The sequence below is a fragment of the Pollicipes pollicipes genome, unplaced genomic scaffold, assembly GCF_011947565.3.
Source record: "Pollicipes pollicipes isolate AB1234 unplaced genomic scaffold, Ppol_2.1 Scaffold_7261;HRSCAF=8764_pilon_pilon_pilon, whole genome shotgun sequence".
In the NCBI taxonomy this organism is placed as follows: Eukaryota; Metazoa; Arthropoda; class Thecostraca; order Pollicipedomorpha; family Pollicipedidae; genus Pollicipes; species Pollicipes pollicipes.
In genome coordinates this window covers 31,968,722-31,988,920 of record NW_023597054.1, presented here as the reverse complement: position 1 = coordinate 31,988,920, position 20,199 = coordinate 31,968,722, and the positions used below count along the sequence as shown (strand labels likewise).

The 20,199-nt window shown below is 54.1% G+C and overlaps 1 protein-coding gene and 1 long non-coding RNA gene across 2 annotated transcripts; both read right to left on the bottom strand.

Moving 5' to 3' along the window:
* Nucleotides 1-1,143: 1,143 nt before the first annotated feature.
* On the bottom strand, nucleotides 1,144-14,203 carry LOC119112468 (sorting nexin-33). The gene is made up of 10 exons (XM_037236669.1): nucleotides 14,143-14,203; nucleotides 13,500-13,686; nucleotides 13,128-13,261; nucleotides 11,743-11,880; nucleotides 7,498-7,692; nucleotides 6,834-6,973; nucleotides 6,102-6,283; nucleotides 4,098-4,264; nucleotides 3,515-3,721; nucleotides 1,144-2,016 (listed from the first exon to the last, which is right to left on the bottom strand). The coding sequence occupies exons 2-10, from the start codon at nucleotides 13,684-13,686 to the stop codon at nucleotides 1,969-1,971; spliced, it is 1,398 nt and encodes a 465-aa protein (XP_037092564.1). The 5' UTR covers nucleotides 14,143-14,203; the 3' UTR covers nucleotides 1,144-1,968.
* Nucleotides 14,204-14,253: 50 nt separating this feature from the next.
* On the bottom strand, nucleotides 14,254-19,767 carry LOC119112469 (uncharacterized). Its single transcript, XR_005095721.1, has 3 exons — nucleotides 19,496-19,767; nucleotides 15,437-15,598; nucleotides 14,254-14,295 (listed from the first exon to the last, which is right to left on the bottom strand). It is a non-coding gene; the product is annotated as an uncharacterized LOC119112469 (long non-coding RNA).
* Nucleotides 19,768-20,199: the final 432 nt, after the last annotated feature.

The following is a 20,199-nucleotide window of genomic DNA, read 5'->3' as shown; positions in this document are numbered from 1 at the left end:
GCATATTTATTTGCCCGCCACCACAAATGACTGATAGACAATAGCGAATGTACGGATGTCCAGGACGTTGAAATGCGCTGGCTGAAGACGGCATGGGATGCAAGGGGGCGTGGGAGTGTGGTCGGAACAATCCCAGTAAAATTGCTAACGTTACTAGATACATGCAGGCACATCTTATAGCTTTTGGGCACGATTTGGTAACCCACCGCTGCGATTATATACATTCAAATGCATATATATGCATGTATATATACACACACACACACACACACACATATATATATGGGTGTATATATATATATATATATATATATATATATATATATGTGTGTGTGTGTGTGTGTGTGTGTGTGTGTGTGTGCGTGCGTGCGTGCGTGCGTGCGTGCGTGCGTGCGTGCGTGGTGCGTGCGTGCGTGCGTGCGTGCGTGCGGTGCGGTGTGCGTGCGTGCGTGCGTGCGTGCGTGCGTGCGTGCGTGCGTGCGTGCGTGCGTGCGTGCTGTGTGTGTGTGTGTGTGTGTGTGTGTGTGTGTGTATAAATCCATGTATGCCATGCAATGTAATGCATACAATGCAGTACATGCAACGCAATACGTGCAATGCATGTAATGCAGTTACGTATAACACATATGATATGGCAACATGGACCTACACAACCCTAATGTGGGGACAGCGAAATGACCGCTGCTGTCGATGCACTCCTAACCCCAGATAACAAACTAGATATATGCGAGGTCCATGTGACGTCCCCGTCAAATATTCCACGAGTTTGCAATCACAATTGGACTTCATGCTGCACGGCTCCGGGACCGAATGACCGATGCCAGGCCTTGTCGATTTAGACGGTATGCTAGTCCTTGGATGTTTTACCGCAGTTAAACTCTGCGCCATTCACGCGCGGGCCGGGAGTCAAGAAAAGCCAAATATAGTCCAAGGGCATTGATCAGGTCGCGAAAGGGTGCATTCTCTCCGATACCTGAATTAGGGTATCGTCTGCGTTCTGGATCATGTACGCACCACCGGCATAAAAGCCACGACCATCAGCAAAAATCCGGTGAACGGGTGCCCCACGGGAGGTCCCAGGAGCTGGGCCCTTCCCTCGTCCCTCGTGTGCCGTCTTTCCTTTCCGCAACCAACAGGCGGTACCAATTTCAGTGTAAATATATTGGTGACCGGCAGTAGCGCTGCTTGCAGACCATTGGTGGCCGTCCGCCCGCGCCAGGATTTGGCGCGGGTTACGAGCCGTGCCCGCGCCAGGAGGTGGCGCGGGTCACGAGCCGCGCCAGCGCCAGACAGTGGCGCGAGTCACGAGCCGCGCCAGCACCCGGAGGGCGCGGATCAAGAGCTGCGTAGCGCCAGGGGGTCGCGCGGGTCACGAGCCGCGCCAGCGCCCAGCAGACCGCGTGCGCCCAAGCTGAAGCGAGCCGGACGCTCGCCAACAAAATGACCGAAGCGAAGATTACCGACAAGAAGCGCAGGTTGTCCGTAGCACACGTACATAAATAACGACGTGCAAATCGCGTATCACAAAATAGACGGCACACGCTCGCCAACAGACCGATTATAAATGTAAATCAGCTCATTGACATTTCACAGTGGCCCACTTGCCGATACAAAGGACATCACTGCATATAACCTGCACGATTACGCTGATAACGTCAGTTAAGATAACGCCGTTCCCCTAGGCTGGCGGCCGTCGCCGCGGGTCCCCTCTGGCCCCAATTCTGACTGGGCGCCGGGCCGGTCCTATACGCCACGGACCCGGACGCCCCGGTCCGGCCGCGCCCCGACCCCGAGACGTTCTGGCGCCGACTCCGTGGCGCCGCGCGAGCACCTGCTCGGCATCTGTGTTTGTGACGGGGCACTGCGGGCCGGCTCGGCCGGTGTTCACCGCGGCGAGACCGACGCCGCTGCCCGTAGCTGAGGTAATGCGCCCGACGCCCCGGCAGCGGCGGCCGTCCCGTGGCGTCATCAGATGTTCTCGTACGTCTGCAACGACTCCTCCAGCTTGTCTGCGATCTGTCGGGAAGCCCGGTTGTTAGAAGTGGAGTTGGACAATTGAGTACAAGCCGACGCAGAACCCTGTCCAAATGCCTGCGCGGGTCGGGCCCTACACCGTTTCCACGCCATATGTCTGAGCAAGCTACCAACAGGCTGAACAAACTCCAACTGAGTCATCAGACTACACACTCTCGAGCATTGCACTGTGAACTTAATTGTGCAACTAAAACTCACCATCATTAAAATACAGTTGAATCAGCACAGACGTTGTAACCCGTGAAGTTAGAGGACTTATCTACCTCAATCCAATCGTGCGTCAGCTCTGCCTGCCCTAAAAAAGATAGGCTGTGCCCGTGGGCCGTGTCGGAGCGAGTGTGTGGGTAATTCCAGCAGTTTACTCCGCCGGCCAGAAAATTCAGAAGACTCATACCGCTTGAGCGCCACCACCGGTGAGGCCGTGCGTTTTGGTTGAGACACTCGCCCATCCGGGCAGATCCCTCTGACCGGGACGCGGACATTCACACCAAGTCAGAGCAGGCTGGCTCGTCAGCTTTTGGTTCAACGTCCGACTGACGGCGAGAGCCGCGACTGTCGGCATGTGGTGGACAGCGGACATTCACACCAAGTCAGAGCAGACTGGCTCGTCAGCCTCTGGTTCAACGCCCGACTGACGGCGAGAGCCGCGACTGTCGGCGTGTGGTGGACAGCGGACATTCACACCAAGTCAGAGCAGGCTGGCTCGTCAGCTTTTGGTTCAACGTCCAACTAACGGCGAGAGCCGCGACTGTCGGCGTGTGGTGGACAGCGGACATTCACACCAAGTCAGAGCAGGCTGGCTCGTCAGCCTCTGGTTCAACGTCCGACTGACGGCGAGAGCCGCGACTGTCGGCGTGTGGTCGACAGCGGACATTCACACCAACTCAGAGCAAGCCGGCTCGTCAGCTTTTGGTTCAATGTCCGACTGACGGCAAGAGCCGCGACTGTCGGCGTGTGGTGGACAGCGCTCACCGCTGGTTACGCTGTTACCGTCACCGTCAGTCCAGCGCGACCGGCACGGCCGCAGTCACAACGGTCGACGTCACAGTCAAAACCAGACCCCTTCGTCTGCTGGAAATCGCCCACAGCTGCCTGTAAACCAAACCTGCCACACCGCTCACGCGTCCGAACAATCGCCTCTTGTTTTCTCTCGCTCTGTTCACTCAGCCACCTGTAATGCGGTCTTCGGCCGATTAGGCAGCCGAGCACGTTGTAACAGCCGCCCGCCGTCCACCTGTGCACAGAAGTCCGCACCGTAGACCCTGTTCACCTGTCCGTAGACCACCGCTCACCTGCCGGTAGAAGGCCGACTGCTCCGGAGACCGCTGCTCACCTGCCCGTAGAAGGCCGTAAAGACCACTGCTCACCTGCCCGTAGAAGGGACAGCACCGAAGACCCCTGCTAACCTGCCCGTAGAAGATCGTAAAGACCACTGCTCACCTGCCGGTAGAAGACCGACAGCACGGACACCCCTGCTCACCTGCCGGTAGAAGGCCACCTGGTTGCGCAGGAAGCCGCGCATGGCCTCGGTGAAGTCGGCGGCGCGCTCCTTCTGGAAGTGGCTCATCTCGGCCATGAGCGCGTACGAGACGACGTCGGTGCGCCGACACACCTGTTGTACCTCGTCCTCACTCAGCTTGCCCTCCTGGCCGTACCGGCAGTACTCCTTGCGCTTCTGCATGGCACCCTGCGCGGCACGGGTCAGCCGGTTACGACCGGGCACAGAGGGTGGCAAACAATTTGAAGCCCGTTCGCGCCGTTCAGTAGGTTTTCGCATGTGCCAATGGCTAAATGTAGCAGCATTGCGTGCAAAATGCTTGTAGTCTGGGATCTTTCATTGCATTAGCTCATATCACCGGCTAAACTTATACGTGCCGGTTTTCGAACAGGCAGTCCGTTGGCATGCTGCTAGAAAGCAGTGGAAAGCAATCACACGACAGCATTGTGCACGGACGACCCCCGGCGCTCACTCGCCACAACACCGCACACCCGTACTGTGCATGGCAAACACGTCAGGCAAACCGGTGATGCACTGCACAGTGCACACGGCGCCCGAGGCTAACCTTATGCATGTTGAACATGTCGGGGAAACTGGTGAGCATGCCGCGGTACTCGTGCAGCAGGTCGTTGAAGCGCTCCCAGTCGTAGCGCGGCTGCTCCTCGTAGAGCTGGCCGACCTCCTGGTACACGGCCGCCGTGTGGCCCACCGCCTGCGTCAGCGCCGGCGAGTCTGGCGAGAGGTCACAGCGTTCAGGGGGCAGGTCACAGGGGTCACACAAGCCGTGCGTCGCACTGCCAACGCCAGCGACGAGTTCGGCGGGAGGCGCGGAAATCGGAAACGTCGAGAGGTCACAGGGGTCAGTCAGGTTGGAAAGACCACAGAGCCTTGGTTGGTTTTGTCTTAGTCTGGCCTGATGTGCGCCAAGCGCCACTAGCGCCACTCGGTGGGCGTGGCGGCTAGCGCCGAGTGTCAGAGGCAGGCATCTATCCGCGCGCGCACGCGACACACCTCCGCCGGCAGAGACGTAACATACGTTGAAACCGAACAAGTCTCAGCACCATTGAAAATCTTGCGGCTACATGGGAGCACCCACCTAGGGTGGACGAGTCTACCGCAAGGTCAAAATAGGGGTCAGGATGGGACACACTGCCATAAAGACAGTTATAACTGTGATCACAGCTGGTCAGGAAAGTTCACCACACGGAGAGAGCATAAAACAGCTCACGGCATTTGGTGTTCCAACTGTGACACAGGTTCCTCCCGCCGCGTGTCAGCACACACCACAAAGGCGTGTAAGGAATTCGTGGAATGACCGACAGCTGATGACTTCGCCAAAGTGTTGCCGAACGTAACCCACAAGCAAAGCCATGCCGACAATCTGAAACTTCGTTACATGGCTGTTTAGCAGGACACGCAACATCAACGTTGCATTATGGACAAGCAATGCGATGAGAAAATGGCCCCGTCCCAGTGCTGCAAGGGTAAGGGTGCACCGTAACACAGACAACGCGACGGGAAAATGGCCCTCCTTCAGCGCTGCCAGAGCAAACCAGGACCGCACCCCGACCCACAAGACAGGAGCACTCCGGTGACCGGCTAACGAGATGGGAACACAGATCATCAGGTGGATGGGCGATGATAAGACATTCTTTAACCCATAGCTTTGTTTTTGGCTTTTGTGTGATGCTTATCCATGGCATGATTGAACTCTCCCTTCACAAAATCTACTGTGTAATTTGCATGTCACGAATAAGTCGAATGCATAACATAAATACTACATTCACTGGAATGTACCAAAAATTTGACAGTGGCGAAGTGCACGGACATGGACCGCTGCTCCCATGTACAACATTTACATGTCCAATGCCTCGGTTTTTGGTGAGCCCTTTGAACTTGACCAGATGCAATCTACCCCCCGAGGAAAGCGAGCTGATGACAGCATAAATGCATCGAGCAATAAAGTAAGGCACGCATTTCTAAAACCTTTTTATGGACTGTCCGAAATAGAAATTGATCCTAGTGCGGGCTTTGAGACGCACTTGCAGCTTTCAGTTGGGCAGATTGCCTATTTCCTTGCTATCTGGGAAATTCTGGAACGCGTTCACAATATCCTATACACCCGCATGCAACCGCTGTCTTATTTGCAAAGATACAAAGTGCATGCCTACAGTGTATGGGGAACCCTAACCAAATATCACACACAGACTGCATGTGCGACGTAACTTAATAAGGATCAACCGCTGGTTCTCTTATCGCTTTGGTAATCACTGAAGCCTTCGATTTGGGAGTTTGGTTCGATTTGAGAGCGGCGATTTGGGAGTTTGTGTTCTCATTTCCCAAAAGGCAAAACCTTCTCTCTACACTGAATGTGATGCATTCGAACTAACATTGCACGAAACACCACCACCAACGTTTACATATGGTCTGAATTGCTAACTTTCTGAGTTTACTGAGTTTCTAAGGCACTTATACTTAGAGACTTAGCACCTTTTGAGCAGCTGGTTGTGTTTGCCAAGCTACACAATCAGAAGCGTGCTGGAGGATTGTTCGGTTAGGTTCGACTCACAGGCCTGCATATCGCTGCCGAAGGCGGCCGCCAGCGCTTTGAACCCATGCGAGATCTTCTGGAACTCGCGCTTGTACGGGCCCTGGTGCTTCTTGATCTGATCTACCGAGATCGTCTGCAGCGACTTGACGGACGCGTCCATGTTCTGGCTGAACTTGGAGAAGTTATCGATCTCCGTCTCTCTGGTGGCGTGCGGGAGGGGGGGGGGGGGGGGGGGTACAGTTACACCGCGTGACGTGGACAGTACTCGCAGGCGGCGGAGGGGCAGCCTGACCGAACCTGGCCACGGCGTCCGTTCCTGATCAGGCTGCACAGGGAGGGTACATAGCTGTATGCGTGCCGTCTCCGCCACGGAATTCAGCTGACCACTTCTGGTTTTCTAAAGGCTTGGTTCATCACCGGGAAGGGGGGAGTACTGTCCGGGACCATTTCTTTATTGGCAGACAAATGCTGGCAATGGTCAGGGTATCTGCGGACGCTTTCCAAAAAAAAATATCTCCGAGAAAATCTAGACATCTTTCGAGATCGTAATCTATCCTTTGTTCAAATGACACGCCCTTAAATCCGTCTCACTCCTTTTGCTTGGACAGGACATTCAAAGTGTGCCGGCAGGGAACACACGTCAACGCAACATGCCTACAGTGCTTGTCGACCCTTACGGAATCCGCCGAGGCATACCCATATCAGTGCCAGCGACAGCCGTATCCCGGGCCCCTTGAGCGGCGGACTCACATCTGACCCTGCGCCAGCGGCTTGTCGGGAACCTTGAGCGCCATGAAGAAGTTGGCCCCGACCAGTTCGTCCTTCTCTGCGCGCCGCTTGCCCGTCTTCCAGAGCTTCTCGTCGGTGCAGGTGAGGAAGTGGTTCCACACCTGCGTCGGACGGAGCCAGGGCGTTACGACCGGGTCAACGTGCGCCTCTGTCTGTCATTGGGGCTTTACGATGCACTCAGCTGCTGAGGCTATATGGCGTCGCCTGCCTCTCACCCTGGCAGGAAGGGCGGGCACCGCGGGGAATCAAACCCCGTACCTCTGGTTTCCCAGACGCGCAGTGTAATCACTACGCTAAACGTGCGCCTCTGCGTGCGTGGACCCTCTGCCGAGGGTCCACGACAGTAGTGAACACGGTCAATAACACATGGCGGCCGACAGAGGCCACGTACGCCTCCAGAAGACGGAGAGTTGCGACTTCTCATGCGCCACATTTACCTACGAACGCCTCCTCAAAATCCGCATGTAGGCGACAGGGCCGCCGAGCTAGCGCATACCAAACCACTACAACATGCCAATATCAACATCACCAGCGGAACCAACGTTGACAACACAATCCAAGCCCACCCGTCGCTCTTACCCCAGCGTCACCCGCCACCCCTGCCGGCGGCAGCGCACGTTCTCACCTCGCAGCGGCTCAACACCGGGTGTCGGCATATCCGGTTCACCCACTGCTGCAGCATCATCATGCGGTGCTCGATGAAGTCCTCCTCGTAGCGGCCTGTCACCTGCTTGTCCGGCAGCGGCGCCACCGGGATCAGCGTGAACTTCTCCTCCAGACGACCGTGCAGCCAGTCGAAGTGCTTGTACCGGCGAGACACCTGGCGGGCGCGAGGCCAGTTCGCGATACCGATGGATGCCGTCAGGGGCGCCAGGGGCGGGGGAAGGAGGCCCATCGGTACTCGCCAGGGCAGAAGATGATGATGAACTGGGTATAGAAATGATTCAATTTGTTGGAACATGTCGCCGTCAATCAATAAGCGACATGTTTCCAATAAACGCAACAGCAATTAAGACTTGTTCTACGGAACAGAAGTGTTACCACCCAATTACCACCGTTACACCGAGAACGCACCAATGCCTCCTAGAAAGTTCTATTTCAGGTATGGAGGGTCTTCCAAAGTACATCGAGGAAAGCCCAGAGCAGGCCAGATCTCGAGTGATGGGGAGTGTCCTCCGATTCACCTGGCATGTGACAGGCCGGCCGTGCACAGATATCGAGTGATGGGAGTGTCCTCCGATTCACCTGGCATGTGACAGGCCGACCGTGTATAGATCTCGAGTGAAGGGGAGTGTCCTCCGATTCACCTGGCATGTGACAGGCTGACCGTGCATCGTCAGCAGCTCAACACATAGCTGATGTGGGGGCGGGAAAAGTCCGCACAGCGCATGGGGCGAGCGGTGGGGCGTGCCATCACATGGGTCTTCTCTCAGATTATTTATTGGACTGTGATTTTTTAAGGTGCTGCATGCCAAAAGTTGATTGACACAGAAATAAATGCACAATTATTGCGTTTTCATTGAGCCAGAGCGATCTCTTTCTCGTATGGCCAGGAGGGCCCATTTCGACCTCAGCGCCACCTATGCATCACGATTTTAGTGGTCGCCGACCGAATTACACTGTTTTGGAGTTGCTATGATGCATTCTATCGCAAAATCTGCAGTCTTCGTTTGTTTGGGTTGTATTTGTTTACAAAACCATTTGATTATGTCAGAGTATTAAAATGCTAACGACTACATGAATCTATGGAACACACCATTTAAAAACTTCGTGATATCACTGCCGCCAGAATTGTTTACACATCTATAAAACATACATCGGATAAGGATGAACGTTTGACATGTCATGAGTGATGCGAGGAATTGATCTGACGAAGAGTCTAATGTAGCGCCGATACTGAAGATGAAAATGTATTTAACGCGTATGCAGCCTTGCCATATTATGCTCGATCAGCCAGCCTCGCTACAGAATACGCAGCTGCCTGAGAGGCGATGTCATGAATCACGTCAGATCGCTGGCGCCAAGCAAGCGAGTCGTGTCGCGGAAACCGATGGATTCAAAGATCTTCCGTAATGTAGCTGCACAGGTCATCAAGCTCTGGGCTGAGGGTATTCCAACCCACGACCCGTGCTTCGTCTCCAAACATGTCAAAGTCGAGATGACGCTCGTAAGGTGAATAAAAATATCAAGGAATCCAGGAATACGAAGGGGGTGAAAAAAATGAACAACGCCCATTTTTCCAACCTTTTTGACATCGCCACGTATAAGTGCCGCTCTCGACAACTTGTAATCGCCCAGGACGCAACAAAATTCCGGCGGAAGAATGGGCATTTGTGAAGGACCCGCGAAGCCAGCGGAAGCTCCCTCTAGGAGCCGTCGAAATGGCAACAACTGCATTAAGGGAGGGGCGCCTTCAAAGAAGAGATTCCCGACAAAGCCATCATCAACGGCAGGCTGCTGATCCTGTACCTGGACTAAGCAACGTCGCTTGCAGCTGCGACAGGGACGACCATGCGAGCGTGGATGACAGCATGGGAGAGGCAGACGACTTCCTGTAGACTGCGGTCGACTCCGAGAGGAACGTGGACAACCTGGCTCGCACGACGCTGGCCGCGGATCGCTATAGGCGCCTCTAATCTGGCCGCCTCCGCAATCGTAAACGCCTTTCAGCAGGGCATTGGTTGTCCAAGCTCACAAGGAAGATCGCGCCTTGTCGACCCATTCGTGCTGCGCGTCTACGGGGGACGCAGGCCGACAGGAGCTTCTAGCTTCTTGATGTCGACTTCGGGGCTGAGGGGCAAGCGGACCTCATCGACTGGAGCTCAGTGGAGGTGACCGAACCACCGCTGCTGCCAGACCTCAGCAGTGAGGACGTGCAGGAGATCGTCAAGGTCCCAGATGCCCTGCCGCCATATTTGGTACACACCCAGGCCGTAGAGAGGGCCGCCAAGACGGTGATGGAAGCCTGCTCTCTGGTGCTGGACGAGGAGTCGAGGCACGGCCTTATCACAGCGAGGCTGAAACACCGGCACATCATCCCGGCTTCCAATTCGAAGCAGCGCCTACGCCCCTCTGGTGCATGGTACCACTACCGACCTTCGATACTATATACATTACAAGTTTCAAGTTCACCTTAACATATCCAAATAACTGCATTAACACTTATCAGTAGGCACACATTGTAACTCATGCCATTTAATTTATCCATCTCTCAAGAAAGTATATTAAGATTAATGTAAAAAAGCGTGATTGTCACCATTTTACACATTCTACAGACACCTCCACTTCTCTTGAGTCGCCACGTCTTTTTATCAGCGTGCAGATGCAGTCCTGCCTCAAGTCTTACTTCATTATAGTCCATGTGTTGGTTGTGTTCCAGCACACCAGTCTAAAAAGATAAGTTGTTCATCCTGCGGAGAGCTAACCCCGTACCTAAGCGTTTCCATGGACCCTCTTAGGTTCACAATGGCCAGGGTGACTGGGGCCTGCCGACGAGTGGGAGTGACCCGACTGTCCTGCTCCACCGCCACAACCTCGCCCGTTCTGTCAACAACTGGCTTCCGTCTGCCAATCCCGAACTCAGCTGAGCCGGCGCCAACGGTTGGCATACTCGAATAAATATGTGTTTTTGTCCTTGTAAGTCCGACTAAGAAGCGTCGAATACCGCCTTAGCATGCAATTTGTGTTATTTCCCATATTTAATCAACAGCCAACCCTGAAACATGCCTTCATGACCGTTTACAGCCCTTATCGGTCATAAAACATGATGGCTTCCCTCAAAAAGATGGCGATATAGGTGGCGCTAGTATCGATACGCCAGAAAAAAATAGCCCTTTAGTCAATCAGCCCTTGCCCAACCATCAATGATTTTTGCTCCTAGAGTTCTTCAGATTTGATGCTCTTTATCATCATCATCACTTCCTATCGTATTCCAATGCAATTTTCTGATTGACACACCCTAGTCTGCTCACTGAGCAAAGTACCGATCCAAGGACCGATGGACGTGGGCAGAGTACCGATCCACGGGCAGATGGGCGCGGGCAGAGTACCGATCCACAGCCAGATGGACGTCGGCAGAGTACCGATCCACGGGAGATGGGCGCGGGCAGAGTACCGATCCACAGGCAGATGGACGTGGGCAGAGTACCGATCCACGGGGAGATGGGCGTGGGCAGAGTACCGATCCGCGGACCGATGGACGTGGGCAGAGTACCGATCCGCGGACCGATGGACGTGGGCAGAGCACCGATCCACGGGCAGATGGGCGTGAGCAGAGCACCGATCCAAGGACCGATGGGCGCGGGCAGAGTAGCGATCCACGGGCAGATGGGCGCGGGCAGAGTACCCATCCACGGGCAGATGGACGTGGGCAGAGTACCGATCCACGGGCAGATCGGCGTGAGCAGAGCACCGATCCAAGGACCGATGGGCGCGGGCAGAGTATCGATCCACAGGCAGATGGGCGTGGGCAGAGTACCGATCCACAGGCAGATGGACGTGGGCAGAGTACCGATCCACGGACCGATGGGCGCGGGCAGAGTACCGATCCACAGGCAGATGGACGTGGGCAGAGTACCGATCCACGGACCGATGGGCGCGGGCAGAGTACCGATCCACAGGCAGATGGGCGTGGGGGCCTCGTCCCCCTCGGTTCCAGCAAACATCACCTCCACACTCACCGGCGGCGCTCTACAGTCATCAGTTCTTTTTTGGAAAGACGATGCCAAGCAACTGTCTTTCCGTGGTCATTCCGAAGTCCGAGATCATTTGAACTACCTAAGAGCTGCGATATCCTATCTGAGAAGTGTCTGCGTTTGAAGGCTGTGGCGGTGGCCGAGTACCCGACATCTCACCACCACTCCCGGCGCACCTGGATGTTGCTGAAGGACGGCACCAGCTGATAGGCGATGAAGCTCTTGAGGCCCTTCATTTTGCTCTCTTTCTTGGGCGACGTCACCGTACAGGTGTAGGGGGAGAAGTTGTCCCACTCATAGCCGTGCTCCGTTTCCTGGAACACCACAGAACACGCAGTGGAGGGGCTGTGCTCAGCGCCGGCTGTGCGGTGTGCTGACGCACAGAGCACAGCACGATACCTCTTACTCAGTGGACGCTGTACCGCCCTCTCATTGGCCAGCATACTTCACTGCGTAGACGCTGTACCGCTCTCTCATCGGCCAGCAGACGTTACTGAGTGAACGCTGTACTGTCCTCTCATCGGCCAGCATACATTTTAGCTGACGTCAGTGCTGACAACAATCTGGAAATAGAGCCTGGCGCAGCGCATAACCTAATCGCGCGTATCAAATCACACCATTGGTTCTGTGAACAGGACAGGGGAGCTGATGACTATTTCAAGGTGCTGGTCCGACGTTCATCATCACGAAAAATCTGAAGCCTGCAGTCATGATAGCAACAACACACACGTGGCGTGTTGAGCAAAATGGACGAGGCATCTCGTGATAGCGGCTCCTGAGGTGCTCACGGCCCGACACCACACATTTATTAGCCACAGCCTACACGACCGATGGCACACCACGGGCGGCAACCATACCATAGCATCCATCCAACGGGGCACTCCGCGCACTGTGGCCGACGTTGCAGGCGGTACGTACACCACCAGCCGGCCGGAGCGGCGCAAGCCGGTGTGATGCGAGGCTCACCACCAGCCTAGGGCGGGGCGAGCCGGTGTGATGCTACTCTCACCATCAGCCGGCCGGAGCGGGGCGAGCCGGTGTGATGCTACACTCACCACCAGCCGGCTGGAGCGGGGCGAGCCGGTGTGATGCTACACTCACCTCCAGCCGGTCGGAGCGGGGCGAGCCGGTGTGATGCTACACTCACCACCAGCCGGCCGGAGCGGTGCGAATCGGTGTAATGCGACACTCACCACCAGCCGGCCGGAGCGGCGCAAGCCGGTGTGATGCTGCACTTACCACCAGCCGGCCGGAGCGGGGCGAGCCGGTGTGATGCTACACTCACCACCAGCCGGCCGGAGCGGCGCGAGCTGGTGTGATGCTACACTCACCACCAGCCGGCCGGAGCGGTGCGAACCGGTGTAATGCGACACTCACCACCAGCCGGCCGGAGCGGCGCGAGCCGGTGTGATGCTGCACTTACCACCAGCCGGCCGGAGCGGCGCGAGCCGGTGTGATGCTGCACTTACCACCAGCCGGCCGGAGCGGGGCGAGCTGGTGTGATGCTACACTCACCACCAGCCGGCCGGAACGGGGCGAGCCGGTGTGATGCCAGACTCACCACAATGCTGATCAGATCGTTCTCCGAGACATGGATCTTCGAGACACCCAGTATGTAGTCCTCGCCGCCGGACTTGACGAAAGTCGAAAACCGGTTCAGGTTGCGCTTAACCGTCGCCTTGCCGTCGTTCCTCCCTGGTGACAAATAGTCTGCTTACACTTTGCGATGAATCCCAGTACATCTAAGCCGCACATCCTACGTTATTGCCTTAGAATGTTAAATCCTACGCAAAATCATCCATCCCATCACGTTTATCATGTCTGCTTATCCCCAAAGCCTCTGACCACTAGTCCCGCCCACGCGCCAGGGACCCAGAGCACTAGCTGTGCTGTAATACATCGTGCGGAGACGGCGCCGCCAGCGCTCTGTCACCTGCCATGCTGACGTCGCCGCTGCTGCCGCGGCTGGGCCTCAGTCGGCCCGCCTCGCCGCCGCCGGCAGGACCGGCCGCTTGCGTGTCGGCGTCGCTGTCGTCGTCCCAGTCATCGTCCCAGTCGTCATTTGCGACTGCTGGCGGACGTGCGGCGGCGGAGACGCCGGCGGTCGGCGGCGGCGGCATCTGCGCAACGGAGCCGGGTCAGGCTGGCTCAAGACCCTCGTCTGACCGACCTGGTGTCAAGCTGATCCTGGTCTGACTGACCTGGTGTCAATCTGACCCTGATGTGACTGACCTCGTGTCAATATGACCCTGATATCAATCTGACCCTGGTCTGACTGACCTGGTGTTAATTGGGTGTGGCGGGACGCAGTGATCTGCTCCTGGTCGGAGACGGAGGTATCACTAGGTCTCTCATAAGGTCCCGATTTAGCAAACGCTGGCTCTCAATCACCGAGGCATACAGGTGCCACGCTGCCCCCGATACGCTACGGTCCGTGTGTTCACACACTGCTTGTGTAGCAGACATCACCACCAGCAGTCCCCGTGCGTCGAACAAATCCAGCTCCGGCGAAATCGACCCGGACGCCGCCCAGGAACCCGACACCGTCCCCCCGCCCGGGGCCTCGGCGCGCCCACCTTCTGCTGATCGCTGCGGGTGTCGACGGCCGCCGCCTCGGCCCAGGGGTCCTGCCAGGAGTCGCGAGCGGGCGGCGTCGGCGCCGGCACCGCCCAGCCGGGCGCCACCGGCGGCGGAGGCGGCGCCGGCTGTGCGGCCGCCGCTGGAACGGACTGCAACAGAGCAGCAGTCGGCTGACGGTACACAACGGTGCCGGGCGTACACACCGCAGGCATAGACAGTGCGGCTTAATCGGGCTCACATCGACGCGAATATCCGGAAGCAATGGTCAAACAAACATCTCCGACGCAATCATCTTCTGGTAAGGTCTACCTCTGGTTGGTTTCTAGTCACATCCCGATGGGTTCGTATCATACGTCTCCGCGTTGACCTCGTCAGTGGAAGGTGGCAGGACGTATACAAGCCCGCTAAGATGGCGATAGTTTTTTAAATCAAATAATTAGTACACTATACTCAGGCAGGAGCGAGAGCGAGAGCGAGAGCGAGAGCGAGAGCGAGAGCGAGAGCGAGAGCGAGAGCGAGAGCGAGAGCGAGAGCGAGAGCGAGAGCGAGAGCGAGAGCGAGAGCGAGAGCGAGAGCGAGAGCGAGAGCGAGAGCGAGAGCGAGAGCGAGAGCGAGAGCGAGAGCGAGAGCGAGAGCGAGAGCGAGAGCGAGAGCGAGAGCGAGAGCGAGAGCGAGAGCGAGGGAGGGAGAGAGAGAGAGAGAGAGAGAGAGAGAGAGAGAGAGAGAGAGAGAGAGAGAGAGAGAGAGAGAGAGAGAGAGAGAGAGAGAGAGAAGAGAGAGAGAGAGATGAGAGATGAGTATGAAGGGGGAGGGGGGAGAGAGGAAGAGAGGAAGAGAGAAGAGGAGAGAGAGAGAGAGAGGAGAGAGAGAGAGATGAGAGAGGAGGAGAGCTAGAGAAGAGAGAGAGAGAGAGAGATGGAGAGGAGAGAGAGAGAGAGAGAGAGAGACGGCACAGTGGCACGCTCCCGACGGAAAATGCAACAGAAAAATGCCCACGTCATGACAAGTTATCTATGCAACCGTGTCCACTATCACTCATTCGTCAAATATACAACCATGAGAGCAGTACATTGCTGTTAAAAAGTTTGCAAGTTTGAGGTGAACAACTTTCCGAGAGGTACGCCGTGAAGCCGGGCTAGCCCTGCGGCAACCTCGACATAGGCCCCCGGGAAGAGACCGCACTGCTGCTGATCGAAGCTGGGCTGGCCCTGCGGCAACCTCGACATAGGCCTCCGGGAAGAGACCGCACTGCCGCTGATCGAAGCTGGGCTAGCCCTACGGCGCTCTCACCTCGACATAGGCCTCCGGGAAGAGACCGCACTGCTGCTGATCGTTGACGCCCTCCCACCAGCCCTCGCCCACGTCGGTGCGTGTGACGGTGAGCACCTCGCCCTCCCGCAGCCGGATCTCGCTCGTGTCCGGCTGAGGCTCGAAGTCGTACAGCACCCGCACCTGCAGCGGCGGGACGGCGAGGTAGGCAAAGCCGCGGCGCCGCCGGCCACGCTACTAGGCCCGGACACAAACACCGGCGGGCCCTACAGTCCGAAATCGGCAGGGGGGGGGGGGGGATTTCGGGGCTCCTTTACCACGCTGTTGGATATACGCAGACGTACGTTTAGTCGTCATATGGTCAAGGGCGACTGACCTGGGAGTCACCAACGATCAGCGATATCATGGCATGATGTATGCATCGGTGACAGGCGCGTGACTCACCTAGCTTACCTGGTGACTACTGAAGATAGATTAAAGCGCTGCGTACGTACATCAGCAGCATCCATCACAAAGGCAGCCCGTGTAAACTTCGGCCCACCTGCCATAGCATGCTCGATAACGATGCTCATGATGCACAAGAATATACCCTTAGCGTTGGTTTTAAAATGGTGCATACAGTGGTTTCTGGGAAGTGCTCTGCGATTTGTCATCCCGCCTGCGGCACACGACGAGAGCTTCGGGAACTAGAATAGCATTGGCGGGACATTTTGTGACAATATTTTTCAGTGCGGCCCTGTACATGGGCGCCCCCGACGAGTCATTTTTAATGATTTTATCAGCCGTATTTTAGGCTTCCACGCTATCTGCGTTGCTCTCGACGCTGCTTCTGTGACGACTGCTTGGCCTGAGCAGCAAAACACATCCTGTCTCCCCTCGACGCTGCTACTGAGACGGCTGCCTGGCTTGAGCCGCAAAACACATTCCGTCTCCCCTCGACGCTGCTACTGAGACGGCTGCCTGGCCTGAGCAGCAAAACACATTCCGTCTCCCCTCGACGCTGCTTTTGTGACGGCTGCCTGGCTTGAGCAGCAAAGCACATTCTGCCTTATTTCAAAACCAAGCTCATTTCGCCAAGATGACAGTTATGGTGCCCCAATTGACGACTTTCACACAAATAACCTTTGTGGTCCCCCTCCCCCCCCCCCCCCCCCCCGGCCGCCACACAAAGCAATCAGGACGGAACCACATCCAGAATGGCGAGACAATCTGGAGGCGATCTCACTGTCTTCCCAGATCACGCCACGCCGTCGGGATCGCACAGCACCACGGAGTGATTATGGCGGCGATATCTGAACCGGACGAGCTTCAAGATACAGATCAGAGTCGACGGAGCAGGACAGATGGGCACACAGGCAACCGCCACTCATCTCCCGAAACGTAGTTGCACTGGCCTTATGGCATCACATGTCGCAACCGAACCAAAAATGAAACAAACGGGCGATTCGTGCCACCCATACCATGCAAGAGGGTTTACAGGCCAATAGGATAGCTATTTAGCGTCGTCTTCAAGCTAAACTTATACTGTGTTTTGCCCCCCGATTTTCACCCATGACAATGCTTGGATGAGTAGCTATGACCAAGAGAGTTGGGAGTTTATTTAGCGAACCAAGAGAACTGGTTCAATGCTATGATGATGCAAGCATTGGCTATCTCAACAAGGCCCCACATTTTAAGCTGTGCTATCATGAGCAATCAGGGTAACAGTGAATCAGTCTTTGTGACAGGGATATGTCCATGACACATCATGAACATGTATGACTCACACATCACTCGTGACCATGAGCACAGCTTGTAATGTCAGGTTTTGTCAATGTAACCATTGCTTAGTTCACAATTCTGTTTTGCTGGTGACCACTGGTGCACTGAAGGCTGAATATCATCAGAATAAGAACTTCCAACTTTTTACATAAAAAATGCACAAGTCTAACAATTTTCTTTTCATATAAAGGTGGCCATGGGCTCCCAGCATGACTAATAACCAGCATACGATGGATGTACCATAAGGAAACACTCCTAGCAGCCCCCCTTAGTTTGACAGAAAAAAGAAGATTTGGCTGTCCAATGTTTGCTTTTTAAAGATAAAATGAAGGAGAGACCCTTTGTGTCACACAATGCTATGCCATGGCTGCCCTTGCACCAGGTGTATTCTCTCCAGCTAGAGCCAGCTGACCAACATTGTCCACACAGGACTAATGGTCAAACAGGCATCACTATATAGGCCATACACTCAGCCTCAGATGACAAAATTTCCTCCAATGGAGCAGGTAAACTAACCCAAAAAGTGAGCCTTCATTCTTCCCTTAATATCATGTGAGATGTATCGCAATGTTCCACCCTCCATGCATTCAAGGCTGAGACCCCCTCCCCCCCCCTCCGAAGCATTCAACATTGAGATTAGACTGTTTGTATATATAAACTGTGAAGAGTTCCAATGGTCTCTTTATAAGCCTGTTCAAATGCTTTTGGTATAAATTGAGCAAAACAAGGTTTTCATGACTCTTTTGCCCTTGTTCAAGAGAACAAGACATGAAAACTTATGAAAAACTCAGTCCATGAATCTCATAAGTGTCCAATGAGCCTACAGTTTATAAACAGCCCCTCTGCTGCTGTGCCAGACATTGGATCTACAGTACCAGACCATATGCCCCTGCACCCATGTGTGACCTTCCATCAACACTGGTATCACTACATCATACATCTGGACCAAACCAGATGCTCCTGTGCCCATGTGCAATCTTCCATCACAACACTGGTATCAGTACATCATACATTTGAATAATGTCTGGAGTTGATACCAATTTTTAGGGAATATGCTCAGATGTTTACCTAGAACCATGAGGATCTTGTTTATTTTGCACATAGTCACAGACACACATGCCAGATTGATGAGAAACAGTCTCCTTCTTCATTGGGTATTTTAGTTATTGGTTACATTGGATGGCTGTAGGTATTCTGATTGTGTAGACATCAACACATGTCATATCTTATACTGGGTTAGGCTTTCTTGCAGTCATGATATGGGCCTTTTACTATACCTGGACCCTCAGCCACATAAACTCCTTGAACCATTTTTCTTCCTGTTATTCACTAAACATGCCTTATCTACCCTACACAGTGCAATCCTTCCTGGCAATATCCCCCCTAACTTTAACTAACCTTACCTTCCCGCCCTATCTGCTTTCAACCCAGCATTCCATTGGCATCCAAGATCATATTCCATGTTATACTTCTACCATAATAAGCCATCATGTTTGCCCGCCATGTTGACCAACCTGCGAACAGTATGGAAAAACTCCACCTTGAAAAAACAAACCCAAAAATCTACCCTTGATCCACTGGGAGAGCCCTGAAATGTCAGTATCACACCAACAGTTTGATGGAGCGGTTTGCTGGTGTCCACTGTTGTTATCATAATTATTACATTTTCAAGGTGTGCTGATGAAATCTACACAAGATGTTCTTCTTTCATGGCTATTCATGGTGTCTAATGTCCTACACATGTCAGTTGGTGAACAATTCACCAATTCAGCATTAGGTACCAATGTAAAGAATGACCCAGACCAGTTTTCACAACAGAGCCTTGCTAGATGATTAGCCTTAAAACTACTCAGCAAACTGCATGGCAATCAAGATGACCTGTATTTCAGATAAAGAATATAAACAAAGTCTCATGCACACCTTCAACTTGAAGATGCAATTCTTCTCTCAGTGAGGAGATATAAAATATATGCTGATAGAAATGGTGTAAAGAAATCTCCCTGCGCAATTTCCAGACCAGGAATGTTGAAAATTGCAATACAAGGTCATGTCAAAAACAGCTTCTACAAGTAATTTAACTCATGAGAAGCTTTGTACCTGATCCTATATTGTGCACCTTACTAACACTTGAGTGCAGGTATCTGGCTACCCACAAATAAAACTAAAAAATCAAATCAATGTGTACAACCTGCTGGCAGCACCAGATAATCATTTGAGTGATTTATAATGCTAGAGATTAAAATATTTCTAGATGAGACCAGTCAAACATACCACCCACGTCAAAAGGTACAAGGAGAGCAGTAATTTACCATATCTTACCTTAAAGTTAGCCATGCTCGATCAGCCTGAATCACCTTCTTAATTCAGGTACCCTTGAGCAAACGTCAATCACATGAATACCATGGAATTCCGGACACCGAGTCAGTCCTGCATGTCCTACGAACAAGACGGTACACAAGGCCCTTGGCGATACCTACGACTACCCACACCGCCCACACGTCCGCGGCCGTTCTGCGACACTACCGATCCAAGCGCCAACCACACGCAAAGGGAACCAAAACCGCACAGACTTGCCCCGCTGCCTTCGCATGTCCGCCAATTCTATACAAAACTACAGACTGGCGCAAATGTGCAAAGGTGGCGCAGATGCCACCTGAGGTGGGCAGGGTCTAAAAGTCGGCATATGAAGCAGACACGCTCATTCTCGGAAATGGCTGGTTTGATCGCCATGAAACCTTCACCAATTGATTTCCTGTCATGAGATGAGTTATGAGGTGGCAATATTGGGACCTGATCTGAAGTCAAACACCTCAAAAACGTGAAGGGAAGATTTTACACGCAAAAGCGGACGACTCGCATTTCAGAACCTACTGCAGTGCTTGCTGTGAAATATTTACCATTGGGTGGACCATACCTCATTTCCTCTTGCAGTTGTCAATTTAGTGATCGTAGTCCAGGTCAAAAGTCATCTAATTTCACAATTTCCCAAATTCTTGACTGCAGACAACTCAGTTCGCAGAATA